The 22,841-nt window shown below is 27.3% G+C and overlaps 3 protein-coding genes across 3 annotated transcripts; 2 read left to right on the forward strand and 1 right to left on the reverse strand.

Annotated features, from left to right (window-relative positions):
* Nucleotides 1-7,340: 7,340 nt before the first annotated feature.
* Nucleotides 7,341-8,562, forward strand: Phum_PHUM268880 (uncharacterized protein; the record flags this gene model as incomplete). The annotated part of the gene is made up of 3 exons (XM_002426667.1): nt 7,341-7,369; nt 8,022-8,202; nt 8,521-8,562. 3 exons carry the CDS (start codon nt 7,341-7,343, stop codon nt 8,560-8,562), a joined length of 252 nt encoding a protein of 83 aa, XP_002426712.1.
* Nucleotides 8,563-12,258: 3,696 nt separating this feature from the next.
* On the forward strand, nt 12,259-14,536 carry Phum_PHUM268890 (Rap1 GTPase-activating protein, putative; the record flags this gene model as incomplete). Its single annotated transcript, XM_002426668.1, has 6 exons — nt 12,259-12,450; nt 12,530-13,100; nt 13,221-13,504; nt 13,666-13,932; nt 14,038-14,316; nt 14,393-14,536. The coding sequence occupies 6 exons, from the start codon at nt 12,259-12,261 to the stop codon at nt 14,534-14,536; spliced, it is 1,737 nt and encodes a 578-aa protein (XP_002426713.1).
* A 746-nt stretch (nt 14,537-15,282) lies between these two features.
* On the reverse strand, nt 15,283-20,880 carry Phum_PHUM268900 (uncharacterized protein; the record flags this gene model as incomplete). Its single annotated transcript, XM_002426669.1, has 9 exons — nt 15,283-15,476; nt 15,632-15,784; nt 15,859-16,170; nt 16,255-16,684; nt 16,772-16,950; nt 17,152-19,530; nt 19,736-19,972; nt 20,053-20,163; nt 20,700-20,880. 9 exons carry the CDS (start codon nt 20,878-20,880, stop codon nt 15,283-15,285), a joined length of 4,176 nt encoding a protein of 1,391 aa, XP_002426714.1.
* Between the last annotated feature and the right edge of the window lie 1,961 nt (nt 20,881-22,841).

Here is a 22,841-nt window from a genome sequence, read left to right on the forward strand (position 1 = left end):
TTTTTATTAATAAATATTATTTATTTATTTATTTATTTTTCTTAAAAAAAAAAAAAAAAAACAAAATGAAAAATGGACATTTAATTTTTACATTGATTTTCTTTTTATTGATGTATTTTATAATAAATAAGTTATCAATATTTATTTATACGTTTTAAAATAAAAGAAAACGTGAATAATATTTATTTATTTATAATTTTTTAAATTAATATAAACAAAAAAAAAAAAGAAAACAAAAGGGTTTGACTGAAAAGTTAAAAATCTTAATAAAATGTATTTTGTTATTTTAATTGGATCAAGGAAATGTTTTTTGCTTCTGTTTATGTTTATGTTTATTAACAACAACAAAATGTGCATTAATTACCATTTAATTTGTTTACTACCTACTCTCAAAATGAATTATTTCTATGTTTTTATTAATTTTTTTTTTATAGAACAATATCCAAATAAATTTGTTTGTATCAAAAAAAAAAAAAAAACATGTAGTAAATGATTTTAAAAAATTTAGTTTTATTTTATTAACTGTGTTTAATTAATTTATTTATGTAAAACTTTTTTTAATGGTGGGAATAAATCGGGGGGGGGGGGGAGGAAACCAAAACAAACACATGATGACGACGAGGTGAACAAACAGCTTCGGAATTATTTGTTACAAAAAATATTAATTTAATTTTTTTTTTTTTTGTTTTAATGGCTGAAAACGATCGACCCTAATTTAATGAATATTTGTCATGATACTTTTTAATTTTTTTTTTTTTTTTGCATTTTATTATGGAAAAGGTCATATTAATAAACAACCTTATGAAAAGTATTATTATTATTAGTGAAAGGGCGTTTTATTATATTGAAAGATTATATCAAACCCTGAAAAAAAAAAAAAAAAAAAGTTAATAACTTTTTCGCAAATAAAATTTTTTTTTTTTTTTAACATAATGGTCAATCAATCATTTGATTGAAAAGGAATGATATAATTTTCAAAAGTTTTGTTCGAAAGGGAATTTTCTAGAAAAAAAAAAAAAAAAAAGAAAAACTTTTCACAATGTCTAACATTTGCTTCATTTTTAATTAAGTGATAACATAAATTTATTAATTTTTTTTAACACCTTAAAATTGTTTTTAATTTTCGTATCGTTAATTTTTTTTTTTTTTTTTTTGTATTAATTTACACTTGTTTTGTGATTAAGCCACACAATTTTTAAAAATTTAAATTTTTTTGTACAAACAAATTTACTGTTTGTTTCTTTTCGTAATGAAATACCCTTGTTTAAAAAAGAAAAAAAAATTTTTTCTCTTTTCCTATTATTATTATTACCTTTTTTTTCGATAAAGAAAAAATTGAAAATGTCGTGTTAAATTATAAAAAATATTGTTTTAATTTATATATTAAATTTTTTCTTTTTTGAGAAAATTTTTTTTGAGTTAAAATTGTCAAGTTTAAATTTCAAATAATTTACCAAAACAAATTTATAATGAATGATTGAATGATAGAATGACTATAATAACGAATTTTCATGTTCATGAGACACGAAAATTGTAAAAGATGGTGTCATTGTTGAAAACAACAATTATTTTCTTCCATGTTATATATAATATTGAAAAATACATTATAGACATTGAATAAATAATAATTTGAAACATCATCATTATTATTTTATTACCAGTGCATAGTATTTGTGGGAAGTTTTTGTATATATTTATTGTCTTTTGTTATGATGAACTTCCGATGGGGCAAAAAAGAAAAACGGTAACTTGAATTTTTTTTTTTTTTATTAATGTAAACAAATCCATTTCAGTGTTTTTGAACCTAGAAATAAAAAAAAAAAAAAGGTTTGTAAAAATGGGTTATAAAATTTAACTGAAAATCTTTGTTTAATCGTAACCCGTGAATTTAACCCAAAAGGTTGTTGGGCGGTCCCGTGGAATAAAATGAATAATAATAATAATAATAATATTGAAAATATTATCAAGAATAGTTTTTTAAATCTTACTCCGGAAGTACATATATACCTTCAACGGTTTTTTTTTTTTTTTTAAACAGCTTTTATTACGTGTCAATGATAATCGTGAGAAAGTGTTTCATTTTAATAATTAATTGTTTTTAAAACCTCTTGAAATAACGTATAAATTCATTTTAAAATATTTAATTATTTTATTTTTTAAATTTTCCCGCCTTTTTTTTTTTAGCGGTTTAAATTTTACTCATAACTTTTTCTTGAAAAATAATAAGAACCAATATTGATATTATGGAATGATGATAATAATGAATGAATAATAAAGGGAGGTATTGATAGAATAAAGACATTGAAAAAAAGGGAAAAGTCCCCCCCCTCCCTACCCCTCCCCCCCGATGTTGTTTAACGAATTTTATTAGAAATATTTTGTAATTCGAATTGTATTATATATAAATATATTGAAAATTCTCAGCACAATTAACCAAATGATTTCGTGAACAAAAACATAAATTAACATGAAATAAGTCAATCCATCACTGAACGTTGGGCGTGAATGCTTTCGTACTACGAGTATAAAAAATCCTTAAATGAACGTGATAACAACGTATTTTTTATTTGCTGAAAAAAACATTTTATTTTTTACCCATACGTATTTTAAAAAAACAAAACGTCATCGTAAAAAGACACCCGTTACTAAAATATTTGAATAATAAAAATAATTCTTTTTATAAATATTTAACCTTTTTCCCAGTTTCAAGTTGTGGCACGGATGATCTCTTTAGTCTGGCAGCCAGTTTTTCGTCTGAAACGAATACCAAATGTCATTCGTAAAAGCGTTAATAATAAAAAAAGAAAAACAAAATTTCTCTGTGTGTGTTTGTGTGTGTTTTGTTAATATTTATTCTGTGTCGGTTAAATAATAATAATAATAATAATAATATCAAATTCGGGTACCTACTGATAAATAATTTTCAATATTAATTATGTGATTTTGTTATTGTGCATTTCTTATATACATAATAATAATGGTGATGATGATGAATATAATCTTCAAATTGTTATGAAGGTAGTAGTAATAATAATAATATTGATATTCAACGATAAATTGATTGGATAATTTTTTATTATCATTATTACCCGAATGGATTTTTTGTTGGTTTCATAAATAAATTTTTTATTTTTTTTGCAAGTGAAAGTTAAGAAAAAAAAATGAAATATTTGTGGTACGGAAAAATAATTCACGTTGTGTAATATATTTGAGGGTAAATAAATATAAAAATTTACCTCCTGACACATATTTTTTTAAACGTTATCAGTTTAATTTTAACTTATCAAATAAATTGGGAGGGGGGGAGGGAAAAATAACTTTATTTAAGTAAATTATTAAATTTATTACTACACTAACTACTATTGTAAAATAATTGAACGAAATTTTTTTTAAAATTTGTTTTACCGTATCAGTCAGTATCACAATCGTTAAATTTTTTTTTTATACTTTACTCATATTTTACCAAAAGAATACTAATCATTATTATTATTATTATTATTATTATTATTATTATTATTATTATTATTATTATTATTATTATTATTTAAACTGACATTTACATGTATGTATTAGGGGTAATTGTTTTAAATTCGGGGTAATAATTGATTTTGTTTAATTGCTTTTAATGCGGTTGTGTTTAATTGTGACGTCATTTTACTTTGTTATTATAAAAAATTATCCGTAAATTTATCAATAGATCAATCAGTCAATCAATCAGTCAATCAATCAATCTCAAATCATTTTAAATTACTTTGTTTTAAAAAAAAACAAAAATGCAATTTACACTTCGTGATTAATTTTTCAAATGTTGTTAACAACACCTTCGGAAAATTTTTTTTTTCTTCCCTACAAATTTCTTGTGACGTATAAGGTTTTTACACGGACATATCATATTTATTAAATTTTCAATTTTCCAATAATTTTTTGTTAAGGGGACAAGGGGAAAGGGGGGAGGAAAACAAAACAAAAAAACGATTTTTTTTAAGTCAAAAAATTCATCACTTTCTCATTCTTTCTCTTTAAAACTTTTAAGTGGTTGCAAAAGTTTGTAATTTATTATTATTATTATTATTATTATTATTATTACTAGTGCTACTACTTGGGCCGATGTATTTAAATAATAATTGTTTATCGATAATTCATTAATAACAATATGTATTCATATCTCGTATGAGGTATTGTGAAACAAAAAATTTTCAACTTGGTAATGTTTGCCTTCTTTTTTAAAAGAACTTTTATTATTCCAACTTGTTACTCATTTCCCTTTATAAGTAATATTATTATTATTATTATTATTATTATTGTTTTTTCATAACAATCCATCATTGTGTGTGTGCCTAAAAAAGGTAAACATTAAAATTGATTTTGTTTGAGTAATTTTATGGTAAGATTTTGTTTCATAATTTTTTTTTCTATTTTATCAAAATGAAAATTTAAATAATTTAATAATAATATAAGAGGGAGAGAGAGAGAGAATAATTTAAACAAATAATAATAATAATATTTCTAATGACCTTTTTTTTTTTTAAAAAAAAAAAAATAAGCTTAATTAATATATATGATAAATGAAATTTAAAAAAAATGATGCAAAATTGTTTTTTTTTTTTTTTTTAAAGAAAAACATTATTCGGTCACGTTTTTTAATTTAAATGGGGGCCTGTGAATCCCCCCCAAAAGTCCCAAATAAAAAAAATTAGTTTAATGATTGGTTTCCTGTTTGTGTGCGAATTCCGTTGCATGATGCTGTTGGCTAATGTATGACACATTTTTCCTCTCTCTTTGTTTTTTTATACATATATAATAAATCATGTTTTCCTGTGGAAAAATTGTAAAATATTGATTTTATTTTATTCGTAACAGATGAGGTTAAAATATTATAACGTTATCATAAATGCAAATATCAAATTTATTTATTTATTTTTTTATGTAAACTTTTTAAATTTTATCTTTTCAATATGGCTTAAAGGAAAACTCTGTCATCCAAATCATTTCCCGGATTTACTTTTAAGAAAATTTTTCTTTTTTTTTCTCTTTTCATTTCACTGCATATATAATATCTTTTTATAATAACTTGAGAGCCCGAGTTAAAAAGTAATAATAATAATAATAATTTTTTTAATTGTTGGGATAAAATTAACGTTTGAATGATAGTGAAAGTTGATGTGACTCAACAATATAAAAATTAATAATAATAATAATAATTTTCTCTCTTTCTTTTTTTTTTTTTTTTATTAATTGTTTAATGTTATTAAGAAAGAAGGAAAGATGAAAAACTTTTATTTAAAATCTTGTTTAACCGGATTAAAAAAAAAAAAAAAAGGATGAAAATAAATGATAATTTTTTCTTTTCTTTTTTTTTTAAGGAAAAAATTTTCTCTCTTAAAATGATATTTTTTCACAAAATGTTGTTTGCGTTAATAAAAAAAAAAAAATTGTTAATAATTTTTAATAGGATGATTGAATTTGTTATTGTGGTCCCTTCCCTCCCCCCTCCCCCCCTCTCATACGCACAAATATTTTTGCCATATGTCATAACGCATATTGATTATTATTTATTTATTTATTTATTTATTTATTTGCATTTCCTTATTAAACTAAACAAAGCAATTATGAAATTGACCTTCGCTTTTTTTTTCATTTTCCTTCCCACAGTAATTCATTCTTGTATACGCAAAAAAAAAAAAAAAAAAAAAAAAAAAAATACGCGGGGGAAGATTGTTATTTTGTTTTCGTGAAATTTTTTCGGTTTTTTTTTTTAATTAATATTTTTTTTTTAGCTTTCCCAATGATTTGTTTTTTTTTTCCATTTTTTTTTCTACTCGCGTAAATTGATTCGATAATAATAATAATTAAATTCCATATATATATTATCAATGGGGGGAAAATTATTTGTAATGAAATTTAAATATATATAAATGAATGGCAATCGGTGGTTGTGCCATTGTTGAAAAACATTTCAACTTAATCACCTTGAAAAAAAAAAAAAAAAAAAAATACGACAAAAATTTTTTATATTTTTTTTTTCCCTTTTACTTCATTTGTTTCTATTATTATTATTATTATTATTATCATTATTATTAGTATGTATCTCGCGTTTATAGACCCACGCCTACATTAACAAAATGAAATCAATCAATTTCTTAAATAAAATAAAAAAAATTACCGTGTTATATATATATATAATGTCATTTATTTTATATATATATATTTTTCTTTTCTTTGTTATTCGGTATATATATTATTTTGATATTCAATAATAATAATAATAATAATAATAATAATAATAATAATAATAATAATCTTTATTAATTGAATTATGAAATTTTTTTTTTTTTTTTTTTAAATAGGTTACGTGATATAGATTTTTCAAAAAGGTTCGCGGTTTTGTCAAAAACATTTTATTTATTTATTTTTTTTCTATTTGTTAAAGAAAATGTTTGTTAAAGTGTTAATTTAAAAATGACATTAACGAAAATAATAATAATAATAAAATCATCAAGAGGAAAATTAATAAAAAAATGAAGTTCGCAGCTCCGCTACGGAGTGAATCTTATTCATTAATTAGAAAAAGGTAATGTATATGACAACCTTTTATTGTTGTTAATTTTTTTTTTTTCATATTTTATAATAACAATAATAATAATAATGATAATAATAAAATGCACGCGTGCATGCACATGGATTTACAAAACACCGTCATTCAACGTACTAGAACAACTCGATAAAAAAAAAAAAAAGTACGTTGTTAACGTAAATAATTTTATTTAGAAAACGAGAGGAGAGAAACTTTATTAAATTGGAGTTATAATTTTTGTGATAATTTAAGAAACATTGTGTCAGTTTATTGAACCAAAACCTCATCCCTTAAAACTATCAACTTTTGGGGTGAATTTTCAAAAGAATCATTTTAATATGAAACGGGGAACGCCTTTGAGTTTTTACAGACCGGGATCATAAATATTATTTATTTATTTTTTTTTTTTTATTGTTTCTCTTTCTCTCTCACTCTCTCGGTGTGTGTGTGTTTTCGATCCTAACAAAAAAGCTTTATTATTATTATTATTATTTAAAAAAAAAAAAAAGTCAATATTGTTTTTGTAATAATAAAGTAATTTAAATATTTTATATGGAAACACTCGGTCGAATTCTTCATATTGTCTGTATGTCCATTTGTTAAATGCAAAATTATTTCAAGAGAAAGAGTGAGAGAGAGAGAGAGAGAGAGAGAGAGAGAGAGAGAGAGAGAGAGAGAGAGAGAGAGAGGGAGAACAATATTATTTTATGTATCATTATAATAAATTATTTAAAATTTATTTTTTTTTTGTCAACGGAAAAACACAATGTTTCAATTTATTCATTCTGATTGGAAGTAAATATTTATTTATTTTTTTTTTGTAAAATTCGAAACATAAATAAAATATTTAATAAATACTCTACAGGTAAATAATAATAAATTATTTAACTTGCCATACAGGTTTAATTAACTGTACATAAAGTAAAAATATAAATAAAGATTGACTCTCGATTCGTTTTTTTTTTTCTTTTTTTTTTTTTCATCGCGTACCGTTTTATTAAAACTAAAAAAAAAAAAAAAGAAACAATTTACTTGATAATAATGATAAAAATATAATGTAAGTGAAAAAATAAATAAATAAATAAATAATTGTGATAACGTGTTGGAACGAGTCGAATAATGTGTGGCAATATTTTGTTTATTTGTTAAATTAACCAAAAATTATTTTTTTATGTTTTTTTTTTTTTTAATTAAATAAATAAGCCGTAGAATATAATAAAATATCTATTATTATTATCATTTAATCCGATTTAAATTATAAAAAAAGAGTAAAAAAAAAAATATTTATTAGGTCGCCATCATACTAAAAAAAAAGGGTTAATATGAATGAATGAAAATTCATTCCCTACAACATTAAAATAATTTTTTTTTTTTTTTTTTAATACAAAATTGAAAACACGTTTTACACATAAATATAATAATTTATGTTTGTTTTTGTTTGTTATAGAAAACAACAAGCTGAGGAAATATCATCTTCTGCAAGTAATTTTTTCAAAGAGAATGATTTTTCTGATACGGGACAATCAAAACCTAAGAATATGACTCAGGATTTGTTTGAATTATTAGAAAGAGTACAAAGTGCAAGAATCGATGACCAAAGATGTGTACTGCCTTCTTATTTTGCACAGGTAAATAAATAAATTAATAAATAATTATTGATTATTATTAAAATCAATCAATCGATGGTATTAATATCAATACAATGTATTGAGAATACCGGAAAAAGCGGGAAAATTAATTTAAAAAAATTTTTTTTTTTTTTTTTAAATATTATCAAAATAACAATAATATGCTTAAAAATTATTTAAAAAAAAAAAATAATAAAAAATGTAAAAGAAAACGAAAGAACGAAAAAAAAAAAAAAAAAAAAATTTTGTCAATGAGAGTTTGAAAAATTGACGACGTTGTTGTTGATAAAAGTTTGAAAATTTTTTTTCATTTAAAAGAAAAGGGTAGTCGGGGATAATAAAGAGTTAAGAGGTTGTTGACATTCATTATACAATTTCCGATGTTAGTTATTACCGTAGCCATTTATTTAATTGTCTTGTGCTGCTCTCTACGCGGTTTGTTTTGTAATTATAAATGGGAATCCGATAGGTGGCAGTTGCGTTTAATTTTTTATTTAGTTAAGTGGGTAATTAAACAATATGTCGCCAAACAATAGTAAAAAGCTTTTTTGAGATGCTAAATGATTATTTATAGTTTAGGTTGTGAAATGATTCGCAAATGTTTTTCTTTTCAAGTGAATTTAATTTTTTCTTTTTTTTTCTAAACGAAAATCACTCCATTATCTAAAATACTATTTCATCATCACCATCATTAATTTATGTACGAAAATTTTTGTTTGTACTTGTCGGAAGCTTTTATTGCATTTATTTCCGGTTCCTTTTGGACTATTTCTCTCTCTCTCTCTTTTTTTTTAATTTTTAATCATTTCAATATTTCACTGTATCGTTTCCGATCATTTTCTCATTTCTCTCCATCACTACAACGAATATTTTAATTAATTTACACTGTTTCGAAGTGTGAATGCTTTTAACAATGATATCCGGTTCTTTAATCGGGTCACAGTTTTCCATTTGAGCATCTCTGCAAGAGTCCATTTAACCATTTTGTGACCGATTTCGACATTATTTTATCCCTTTTATTAGTACAACGGATATTTCATTGCAATTATTAACGTATTATTATTTAGACCCTCATTCTTTTCTCTCCCCTCCCCACCCTTTAAAATAGGATTTTACCGATCGATCGAATTCGCGTGTATCGTCTTTTATTTTGGCCACGTGATGGCTTTTCTTCACGTTTAACCAATTTTTAAAAAAAATTGATAATTTATTATCCTTTATTAGTCGTTTTTTTACCTCCAATAAAATTTCGAATGTAAAAAAAAAAAAAAAAAAGTAAACGGTCAATCAATTCTGGTTTCTTTTTTTTTTTGGCAATTACGTTACAACTAGTAAATTTTGGCATTAATAGTAATAATAATAATAATGATGATTCAAGTCGATTCTGCGGTTAAATTATTTTTCAAGTCGGGAATGAAAAAAAGGTTGTTGTTAAATTTAAAAAAAATTTAGTTTTTGTTCTGGGTACTTGAACTGAGAACGGAACTAAAAAACATTAGGGTGGTCATTCGTCCATGATTTCCTTTAATCGTATCCTTTTTTTTTAAAAAAAAATTTTTTTTTTTATGAAATTAACTTTCCTTCGTGAAAAAAATTTAATCGTTTTATTATTATTATTATTATTGTTATTGTTGTTTATAAGATCCGGTCAGTGTCGTCAGGTTGATGATGATGATGATGATGGTTCGCAATAATTTCACCGAAAATTTAACTTTTTTTTAAAATGACGTCACAAATTTTACGTTTTCGAATGTAACGAATCTAAAAGTTTTTTTTAATGTTTAACTTATTAGATTTAAATAAACAAATTAGAAAAAGAAAAAAAATTTTCGCTGGAATTATTAATACAGACACACGCACGCAAACTACAACGGGAGGGGAGGGGAGGGGAAGGGGAAAGTCATCCATTGTTTTTTTTTTTTTTTTTTTATAGGCATTGTTTAATTAAATTTAATATGAAAAACAATAAAAAGTTTATAATATAAAATAAAAATGGGAGGAGAAGGGAACGAGAGGAAAGTGAGGGAAATTAACATCCGGAGGAAATGTATATGTATCAAGTGCGGCGGTGGCGGGGGTGGTGGTGGTGGCGGCATTCTTCGTTCCGGTTTACTGTTCTTAAATAAATGCTCCTTTTTTTCTTTTTTTTTTGTGTAAAAAAAAAAAAAAAAAAACGATGAGAATTTCTCATGAACTCTTTTTAATTGCTTTGCGAAAATGCCAAACCATCATCGTGTGTAGAAAAAAAAAAAAAAAATTTTTTTGAATAATAATAATATCATTATTATTATTATTATAACACATAGATATTTATGTTTATTCGTTTTATTTTTTTTTCTTGTTGTTCCATAATAAATAATAAACAGGAGGAAAATTATTATTATTATTATTAATATTTTGTGACGTAATTAAAAATCGAAAAAAACTAGAATGTAAAGGAATCCAACCAGGTGAAATAAAAGGAGGAAAAAAAAAAAATTTTTTTTTTTTTTAAAAAGATGTTACCATCACCTGGAATCGGTTTCTGGATATGAGTCTTGTATGATTCCCATCGGTCTCTGGAATAAAGTTGCTCTCATTGTTTGTTTGTTTGTTTCGACCATGTTGAAGTTTTGTGTGAATCCATCATTTGCATTTAAAACTCGTTTGTTGAAAGGCGTTCACGTGAAATCGTTTTTTTTTTTATTCTCTTTCTTTTTTCCTTCAGTCGGTACCCGGTTCGTGTCTGAGAGAAGTTAATTTTTTTTTTTTTTTTTTTCTATTTAATTGTATTGCCATTTATTATTATTATTATTAATATTACTATTGGTGGTTTCTTCTTTTGTGAATTTTTACATTAAAAAAAAGAGAAAATATGTTGTTTTGTTTCGTTTCCGTGTTTTGTGTTTGTCGTTATTAATTGTTTTTGACTTTGATGTTGTTCGTTTGACAAAAAAAAAAAAAAAAAAAACCTGGAGGTTAAATTTCAAAATTCGGTTATTTGCCGGATTGAAATTATGGGAGTTTTAAGATGGAAAGAAAGAAATTCGGGTCAAAGGGAACCAACAACGGGATCAGATAATAAAATCCCGAATTCATCCTCGACGGTGAGTCTCCCTTAAAAAAAAAAATTATTCTTTTTCATTTTTTTTTCTTTTTTTCCATAATAATTCCAAAATTTTGTACAACAACTGGCAGAATAGATTTTTAAAGATGGTTTTTGAGACAATAATAATAAAGTAGGAGATAGAAAATAATTATTTATTAAAATATCTGTGTCAATCGTGCCGAAAAAAAAAAAAAAAAAGAAAAAAAACAATGGAGGCGAAATTTTATTCATTTAAAATGTTTCATTCGAAAGTTTTTCTTTTCTTTTCTTTTTTTTATTTAACTTATGTAAGAAAAAAATAATGTGTCATTTGTCGATGGCATCTTTCAAACCTTAAACACTTTTTTTTTTAAATAAAAAAAAAAAAAAAAGATCAATAGAAATTATGGAAAATTTTCTGGAATAAAAAAATCATTTATAAATCTTGAGAAATAAACATATCTGCAACTATTATTATTAATAATAATCGTACAACAACAACAACAACAACAACAATAATAATAATATTAATGATGATAATAATAATAATAATAATAAAGCATCATCATTGATTAATAACAATTTAAAAAAAAAAAAAAAAAAAAAAAAAAAGAAAAACTTGAAAATCACGCTTTTGAATATTTTACGCATGCATAGAAATTTTTTATAATTACAGTTGAAATTTTTTTTTTTTCCTTTTTTTTCCTTTTTATTACGGTTTAAGTTTTTTTTTTTTTTTTTTTTTTACACGATTAATTTGTTGGATCGGGTTAAATATTGTGTCGTGGGCCCCCGGGGTCGTGTGGTGTCACATCAACCGAACAATGAAATGTTAAAAAAAAAAATTTTGTTTGTTTGTTTGTTTGTTTTAGGTTACGCGAGAAGAATCAAAAACTTCTTCGTCTGCACCCTCATCAGCTAGCTCAAAAAATAATGCATCTAGAGAAATATTATTATCAATAATTAACAAACCTGGGGGTCCTTATCCTATGGTTGTTTTACCCCCATCCGGGGGTTACTGGCTAGATGGTGATGCCGAAATTAATTCTTCTCCTTCTCCTTCTTCTTCATCTTGGCCTCCTCCCAGTGCCTCCGAAAGAACTCAAAACGCTTTTGTACGAACCCATCATTTGGAAACCGATGACGTTGCCAAATCCTACAGGAAATTTTTTTTAGATAAAGTATGTTTCGTTTTTTCATTCGTTCCAGGTTTTTCCCATACCTTCCAAATGGTATAAAAATGGTTCTTTTTTTTTCCAGGAGCATTTTAATTTTTTGGGTCACGACGAAGTTCTCGGTCCAGCTTTAATGTCCATGAAAACAGAATCCGTGGGTGACGTAGAACACACTCGGATTCTTCTTCGACTGAAAACTGGAACATTTCACGAATTGTTACCTTCCTCTTGCCTTCCACGACCCTCTCCTCAGGCTTGGGGAAAATTAATAAACGAAAATTTAAATGTACCTAATTGGCAACCCATTTACTGCCCTCAAGGATCCAAACTCGTGACGGCTTACGACGAACACGTTCTCGTTTCAAATTATAAATTTGGAATACTTTATCAAAAAAAAAAGCAAATCAGCGAGGAGGAACTTTTTGGTAATAGAATTTCATCTTCGACATTTGATGAATTTTTAGAAATACTTGGTAATAGAATAAGACTGAGAGACCACAAGGGGTACCGAGGAGGTCTCGACACACAATTTGGTCAAACCGGAGACGAAACCGTTTACGAAGTTTTTCAACAAAAGGAAATTATGTTTCACGTATCCACTCTTCTTCCATTTACGGAAGGAGATCCCCAACAATTGCAAAGAAAAAGACACATAGGTAATAATAATATAATCAATCAATCACCGCCACCATTATTATTATTATTAATCTCCTTTCATTTATTGCTATTATTTACTAAAAACGGGAAAATTTTTTTATTAATTTTGAAATTTTAAGGTAATGATATCGTTGCAATTGTTTTCCAAGAAGAAAACACACCTTTTTGTCCCGACATGATTGCATCGCATTTTCTTCATGTGTTCATTATTGTGCAGCCTTTAAATAATGGACAAGAGTACAAAGTATGCGTGACGGCTCGTGACGACGTTCCAGATTTTGGACCGGCTTTACCTAGTCCTTCAATTTTCAAAAAAGGACCCGAATTTAAAAATTTTTTACTTGCTAAATTAATAAATGCCGAAACGGCTGCATATAAATCGGAAAAGTTTTCGAAATTGGAGGTAAATAAATAATAACTCTCGATTATAATTTTTATTTTTTTTTCAAATTCAAAAAAAAAAAATTTTTCCTCTTTTAATTTATTTAGTCAGCAAGTTTTTAAAAAATTAATTTATATAAATAGATTCGTTTCTTATGAGATAAAAATAATTTTTAATTACAGTTGAGAACACGATCATCGCTCTTGCAATCTTTGGCCGATGAACTTCGAAATAAATCTCGGGAATTTTTAGGGGGAGAAAATAGTACGAATTTAGATACAAATAAAATGGACAACGGAAATGGCGGAAGTAGCAGATTTATTGACACGGTTAAAAAAGCACTAACAACGAGAGTGAGATCACATTCGGAAAATAATTTACAAAATCAAATCCCAACGGTTACCTCGAAAAAACCTCCTGCAATACCGGAAACAACAACATTTACAACAGTTTAGATATTTTTTTTTTTACTTTTTTTGTCCTCCCCCTTTTTATTAAATTTTTAAGTATTAAAGTTTAAAAAAAAAAGAAAAAAAAAATGATTGGTTTTTCAGAGTGGTAAATCTGTCGGATTAGGTAGAATAAAAAAAAGTGCACCGGGTTCTCCAGTTTCGAGTCCAGATCTCAATCCGAGACAAAATCCTTCCGAAAGTGACGATTCTTCACTCAACAGTATTGATCTCCATTACGCGGACAGCGACACAGGTTTGGAAAGTATGAGTTCGGCAGAAACAACGTTGAAATTTTGCGTAGGTTGTTCCGAGGGCGAATTGCTCAGGCAAGAAGTTACTAAATTAAAATGCGACAAATTGGATTTATTGCGACAAAATGTTGTAAGTGTTGGGAAAAATTTTTTTATTAAATTTTTTTTGGAATTATTATATGATAAAAAAATAAACGTATTGACAGGCGTGTCAAAGAGATTTGAAAACGTTAAGAGAAAAAGAATTGCAACTTCAATTGGATTTGTCGAGTGCTTCCAAAGAAATATTAAGATTACGAGAATTGTTGAAAGACTACAGCGCGGAAAGTGGAGGAGGAGGTCCTAAATAAATAAATAAATAAATAAAATATATTTTTTTTAAATAAAAAATTTTTTTAAATTCGTTATAATAAAAAAAAAACATAAACAAAATGCCTTGTAAAAACTTTTTTTTTTTTTTTTTTTTTTTTACAAAAAAAAAAAGAAAAAAAAAATTATTTATTTTTATAAGAGCTTTAAAACGAAAACGAAAAAAAAAAAGTTATTATTAAAAATTAACCTTAAAATAATTATTCAAAACAAACAAACAAACGAACAAACAAAAATAAAAAATAAAAAATTTTGATATAATACATAATGTCTTTCTTTCTATTATTATTATTACTTTTACCTTTTCTCATATTTATACAAATATATATTTTAAAAATATCACAATCGATCACAAAGAGAGAGAGAGAGAGAGAGAGAGAAAGGGAGGGAGGGAGGGGAGGGAGAAAGAGATCAGGCATATTAATATTTAAACAATAAAAGTTAATAAAAATTATTTTTTACCCACAATAATTTTACCTTTTGAGAGACAGAGATTTATTGAAAATCGCGTCGTTAATAATAATAATAATATTTGTTTTTTTTATTAATAATTATTAATTAAGATAACCCTCCTTACATAAGAATAAAAATTTAATTTTTTTTTTTTTTTACATAAAATAATTATTTATTTATTTAGATTTGTTATTTTTCTTACCTAAAATCTCCCCGTTTTAAGGTGATCGTTAAAACGTATTATAAATTATTATTATTATTATTATTATTAGTGCTAAGGTTTTAATTTTTTGAAACCGGCTCCATCTTGTCCCAATTTTAATTCTTCATAAAATGTCGGAGGTATTTCTGTTGTTGTCTGTGACGTATTAATACCTTCCTCCGGTACGTTATTACCAATTTCTTGTGATGATGATGATGATGATTGTAAATTATTACCCACGTGTTGTTGTGTGTTCAAATGAGCAACTTGAAGTGTTTCAGGTACGTGAGTTTGACCCTAAAATAATAAAAAAATTTTTTTTTTATCAAAAATTTAAAGGTTAAATGTATTGTTTTGCTTATCGATTGGCACGTGAGACATTAAAAATAATAATAATATTTTTTTACATCTTTCAAAAAACTTGGATTTTCAAATGCTATTCCTCCAGTTGTAAATTTTGGACCGAAAATTCTTTTGTATTTCATGTACCAAACGGCTCCAGCTAAAATGGCTCCGACTATTATTGCTGCCGAAATGATACCTATTATCACTCCCACCGAAGACGTTTCTGCACCTAAATAAAATCATGGATGATTTTTTGTTGAAAGTTATTTAAAAAAAACAGGAGCAAGAAGAACAATGACGTACTAATGCTGGAAGCAGATGTAACGTATTTATCTCCAGCAGTAAATTTAACTGGATCCGTAAGAGAACTTGTTCCAATATTATTCCCTGCTTTTATGACGCATTCATAAGTTTGTCCTTCTTTCAATCCTGTTATTTTAAATTCTGTTTCTTTGGTATCGTTTTTTAATGGGGATTTTGATCCCACAGGTCTCCAAAATATTCTATACATTGAAACGGTGTGTGGATTTTTTATTGGGGGATCCCACATCACGAGAACTGAATTCGAATCCAAATGTTGAATTCTAACATTTTGAGGAGGTCCCGGAAGTTTTTCTACAAAAAAAAAAAAAAAAAAACATATATTTAATTTTACGAAATAAATGATGATGATGATGATGATGATAATTTTTATCTTACCCCTTTCCTCTTGAAAACAAGACATTATTTGTTTTGTGTAACTTAAAATGCAAATCTTATTGTTCAACAAAGGTTCTCCTCTGCACCAATCGAGACATTTTCTAGGGACTCCACGATTACCACAACAGCTTCTGTGGTCGGATCCATCGGCAGCACATTTCATGAGTTTGTCAAAATCGCTCAGACATTCGGGTTTATCTATCACCATGTCAACATCTACGAAAAATCTACACGCTTCCATGCAAGAACTGGAGACGTTTTGTTCTAAGCAACACTGTGTGACGTTACTCAAAGAAGGTTCTTTGCGTATTCTGACGGACACCGCTTGGGTATCAGATCCGAAAGCATTTTCCGAGTGACAAAAATAGTCACCCTCGTCGACGTCGGCGATTCCGTGTATTATTAATTCCATTGTCCATTTCGATTCTTCCTGAAAATTTTCAAAAGTTTTTTTTTTTTTTTTTTAATTTCGAATATTGATGATCATTCTTTTTTTTTTTTTTTTAATCGTACTCACGTTCACGTCTTTGAAAATTTTAATATTTGTTCTTTCGCTTTCGATGACTGGAATTTTTCCTAAATGATCTCTCCAGAAAAACATTTTCGGTTCAGGATATGCATCAACTTGACACTCTAACGTAACCGTGTCTCCCATATTAGCTATCGTTATTCCGGATGGAATTATATTTGGTTCGTCTGGAACAAAATTACATTAATTGTTAATATTCAAATTTTACGGCTTTCGAAATCATTTTTTTTTTATTTTCTATGTAAAAACATATAATTCAAATATGTACGAAAATTAAAATGATAAAATTTTTTTTTTAATATTTTGAAACTTTTGGACGAGATCTGAATTTTCCATGAAAATTTCAAACGGTTTTCCTTTTAACTTACGACTTATTTTTATTTTTCTTGAGGCTTGCATTGGAGTTCCGTAACCGTTATCAGCGTAGCAAGATACGTGATTCATTTCTCTCGTGACGTTATGTATGACTGTGACCATATGTCGAGTCGTTTCTTGCCTTACGAGACGGCCGGTTATGTATAACGATACCGTGGGAGTCGGAGTTCCCATCGCGATGCATAATATTGTCATGCTACTTCCTTCGATCACTAAGTTGATAGGATGAACCGTCGGAGGTTCGACAAATGCCGGATAAACCGGATCCGTCCAAGCGATTAAAGTTTCGGAAGGCAAACTTAAAGCAGACGAAGTTTTTGCCACTATATAAATGATGTACTTCGAATTAGGAATCAAACCTTCTAACATGTGCGACGTTAAACTCGTTTCGACAACGTCGTAATCGTTTTCGTAAGCCGGCTTATGATAGAGTCTATATGTGATGGCTTCGCCGAATTCGCTGAATTGAGGTGGTTGCCATGAAACCGTAACCCAGTTAGCACTGTGAGATGAGATCACTAAAGAATGAGGGGACGAAAGAGAAGCTTTTATTCGAGTGTCGGTCGCGGCATCGGTCACGTTTATGAAAAGCACGGAAGACGGCAACGAAGTTCCCTGATCGTTTCTCGAGACTACGAAAATTTTATAAGTTTTGTTGTTTTGAAGATTGCTTAGCGTGACCGTTGTGTTTGCAGTACTTAACTGATTTTCCGTTTTAAATTCCTTTGTGTTTGCATACAAGTTATTTTCCAATTTATCGTAATACACCAAGTAATCAGTCACGTTGGATTTCGCCGGTGGCTTCCACGATATTGTAATAGAATTATTTGAAATTGAAGAAGCGTGTAATTCCCCGATCGGACCCGGAAGCAAACCCGTTCCTTCTTCGAAACATAGTACAATGTTTCCGATGTAAGGTATGCATTTAGCGGCAGTCGTAAGCAAAGAATCGACAACGGTGCCGTGACATAGTGGAACGCAATCTTCGGGTACCCCACGTCGTGAACAGCATTTGTCGTGATTCCTTCCGCCCGCTCCACATCTGATTAATTTGTGAAATTCCCGCCCGCAAATCCCTCCCAAGTTTTTAATGTCTTTCATGCTCGCGTCGTACGAACATAGTGGTAGGCACACAGTTGGTAAGCCACTGCTCACACAACACTCGGTCACGTTGTAAAAACTAGACTCCTCAATTTCCGTTTCGATTATTTTACTTTCCGTCGTGAAAATTATTCTCGATGATGGATTGCTGATTCCGTAAGAATTAACCGCTTCAACGTATACTTCGTACTGCGAACTGCTTTGTAGTTTTTCGAGAACGTACGGAGGATGAACTTTACGAAGACTTTGATATTCGTTATTGTACGCTGCCATATTTCGGTAATGTAGATTGTAGTGAAGGATCGTGTTCGAAAGGGTTTTCGAAGGATTCCAGTGGATTATTGCAAAATCGGAATTGACATTCGACACAGAAAGACCCTCGGGTTCGCTCGGTAAAACGCCGTAACTTTGAAATAAACAACTGGAAAAGTCACTCATGTATTTGAGGCACTTAAAGTAACTAAAATCGATTTGAGTTATATTTCCGGTGCATAAAATTTGACAAGCTGTTGGGAGTCCTCTGGCTTTGCAACACGGGGATAAATCCACTCCGTTTGTCAAACAACTAAAAGTAGTGGCGGCCCAAGGGGCACAAATCATCAAATCCGTGATCGAAGTGACATCGGAATGAACCGGATCGCACAATTTGTCAAGGCACACCAAGTGAGTCACACCTTTTTTTACACAGCAAGTTTTTATATCAGGTAATTTCGGTGGATCATAATCAGCCTTATTTCTAATTGTTCCCCGTGGCAATGTCGTCGATCTAATGGCAAAAGATGGCAAACTCGTTCCGTGATCGTTTTTGGCCGTTATTGTTATTTCGTACATCGTAAACGGTTCCAGATTTTTTATCTCCGTCAGTAAAACATTCGAAGGTACAGATATTTGTTTTTTTTCTGATCGAAGTTTCGCTTCATCCTGGCGGTTTTTTTGTAACGCGGTCGCATAGCTATCCCCGTCGTCGTCGAAACTTCTAAGAGTTGTGATGTTAATAATGTACGATTTGACTGTGTGAGAATTGGCCACGGGAAGTTTCCAAGACACCTGTATGGATGTTTCCGACAAAGGCTCTACTTCAACATCTTGAGGCGAACTCGGAAGTAATTCAATGCCTTCAACGATGCAAGCCAAAGTTTGTTCCGTATAAGCGGAACATGAAAAATGAGTTTTAATATTGTCTGTAATTACTGTATATTCTCCTCGGCAAACATCTTGGCATATGTCAGGTACGCCCTCATCGATACAGCAAGGAACGTGATTCCGATGATCTGAAAAAAAAAAATTAAATATTAAGCTCCGATCGAGGCTGCCGTATAAGCGAATTAAACGGTGATATAAACCGTAAAGAAAAATTGAAAATTTTTTTCTTCGATCGATTTTCTTAACTTTTAATATAAGCCTTTGATAACGTTCACAAGAGATTTTCCACGGTCATATAAATTCGAGTTTTTAAATAATAAAAAATTTTTGTACCCGCCATGCATTTCACAATGTTTGGAAAATCGTTTTCACAATTTTCGGGATCCTGACCCGCATTTCCCTCCAATATGCTCTGAATATTACAAAAACCAAGACATGATTTTGTCACGTTATTTCCTATGCAACAATCAGTATAATTGTGACTTTTTGCTGAAAATTTTGACTCCTCGACTTCGGAATTAAAAGGTACTGCAGATGAATTGTCGGGAGGTTGCAAAGCTCTTGACAAAACTGAAATTAATATAATGACAAATTATGTATTTTTATATATATTATCGTTCAAAAATTTTAAGTTTGACCGTAAATAATACCATTTAATTTGTGGAAAGATCTCACGATCGGATCGCTATTTACTTCGCAGATATAAATCCCAGAATCTGTGGCATTGGAATTTTTTATAACTAAAACCCACACATCCCCACCTGGAAAATGAAAATTATTATTAATTAAATTGCAAACTCATTAAATTCTCATTTAAATTCAAAAAAAAAAAAAATTTCAATACTAAAGAATTATTTTGTTGAAAATTTATTGTCAAGTTTCTAACACAATTGTCAAAGAAAAAAAAAATTATTTTTTAAAGCAAAATTTTTGTAAAGAATAATTTTATTACTTAACAAACGCAAAATGTTTGCTTTAAAAAAAAAAAAAAAAAGGCAAAACACGAAATGAGATTTGCAATGGCATTTAATGAATTTCACCATGGGCTTTGTATGCAATGAATTTTAATTTTCGTTAGCAAATATTATAACATCTTTTTCTTTGGAAATCTCCTAAAATTTTTTTTACTCCGAAACATTCACTAGGATTATTATTATTATTATTATTTATTACGTAGACTTAATATTCACGTTTATTTAAATAAAATCATTTCACTCCATAGTAATCTCGGAAAAATGAATTTTTCAATTAGGAGGTAAATGGTTTAGGTTTTATAATATATTCAAGTATTTTGAACCTTTGTCATGTAAAACACTGAATCTTTTATCTCCAGTAACTCTATTATCTCCAGCGGTAAGAACTCTTCTGCTGTGTTTTTCTCTATCTTCTTTTTTCCATGTCACCGTATTGTCTCCAACATTACTAACGACACATGTTATGAGAGCATCATCTCCTTCATAGACGTGATAAGGTCTCATTAAACCTACTGCATCTCTCACACTTGGAAGGTTGTTTACTTTAAAAAATAAAAAATTATTATTATTATTATTATTACGATCGAATAATAAGAAAAAGAATTTTTTTTTCTCGAATATTTCGGACGTATTTGTTGAACGTAAAGGGATAAGATTACGTACAACTAATATTATTATTAACTTATTTTAACATAATTTCTTTATAATCCATTTGAAAATAATAATAATAATAATAATAATAACTTGCCTGCTACGACAAATGATAAATTTAATAAAAAGGCAAATCCAAAAACTTCCATTTTAAAAAAAAAAGAAAAGTTTTTTTTTTTTTTTTTCCAAAAGTATATGATTATTCTTGAACGTCACGATATGTAATCAAGAGGACTCAAATCGTGCCTTAAAAAAAAAAAAAAAATGTAAATATTGAACGAGAAAAATAATAATAATAATATTTGCTAATTCATATTTAAAATGGGATGGGTAGTACCTCTTGTTGCAACATTAAATCAAATGAATAAAAACTCACCGGTCAAAGAATTTTTACTTGTTAGCCTTCAAAAAAACATTTTTACCCATTGGCCATATATAAAAACCTGTGAAAAAAAAAGTAAATAAATAAAAGGTAAATAATAATTTGCTATTTAATAAGTTACTAATTGATTTATAATAAACAAACGTTTGCCACAATTTTATCAATTTCACATTTATAATTTAATTAATAAAACTTTTTTTTCACTTCTTGGCATATCTCCCTACATTTCTTAATATTACTAAACGTGGAAAAAATTTTTATTCATTCAATTTAAACTTATGGTCTGAACATTTTGGATGTGTTCAGAAAATTTTTTTACCAGTAGTAAATAAACCATTTCTATTGTGTTTTATTTGTGTCGGACACTTGACCGCAACAATTTTGTTATATTTTACGCCATTTTTTAATTTAATTTTCCACTTTTTGCCCAAAGTCGAACTCTTGTCAAATTGTGCTCGCTAATTTTTTTTAATATAAAAGAAAAGAAAGAAAAAAAAACAAAAATATACAACACAGCCAATTAAAAATTTACAAAATCAAGTTTTTTTTTTTTTTTTAAATATCTTTTAAATTTGTACAACAAGAAAAAAAAAATTCAGGTTTTTTTTTTTACGGTTCAAAGCCCCCTCCAAGTGTAAAATTTTATGTCAAAATATCAGTTGAGAAAAGTTCAAACTTATAAGAGGTTTTCCATAAGGATTCGATGATGATGATCTTATTTTTCGTTATAAACTTTCAAGGCCATCTGCTTTTGGTAATAATAATTTGTTTACAAAAACAACATATAAAAGATGAGAAGATTTCTTCTTCTTTTTCTTTTAAGCAATCAACTGTAATATCTTTGCTCTTTACGATTAATAAAAAAAAAAAAAAAAAGAAGAAAATTATTGTTTGATCTTTTGACGTAATATATATCTTTATATTTATAAAAAACAATAAAAACATTATTATTATTATTTTACATATTCATAACCGAGAGTTATCAATTGATTTTATAATAAAGGTAAAAGCTAAAACGAAATATAAAGTATCATTTACTATTTGATAAACAAATTATTAAAAAAAAAAAATGTTGTTTAATAAAATATTAACTTTTTAATATGTCGATAAGTTAATCAAATGAATTTGAAAAATATTTTATGTATATTTAATTAACAGAAAGAAAAAAAAAAGGTGAGTGAGTTTTGTTGTTGTTGAATTGTTTCTACATTTCAAAACAAATATTTATAATTAATTTTTTTTTTACTAATGATAACAGTAGTAAATATTAAAATATTAAAATGTATACGTGTGAGAATAATATTAATATCTTATTAACATTTTTTTTAAATTTAAATAAATAAAACGTTTAAGTAATTAATAATAGGCAGAAGTATATAAGTAATTAAAAAAAAACAAACAAATGAAAAGTGATTTTTTTTTTTTTTTCAGG

This window comes from Pediculus humanus, genomic scaffold, assembly GCF_000006295.1.
Source record: "Pediculus humanus corporis 1103172107644 genomic scaffold, whole genome shotgun sequence".
Lineage (NCBI taxonomy): Eukaryota > Metazoa > Arthropoda > Insecta > Psocodea > Pediculidae > Pediculus > Pediculus humanus.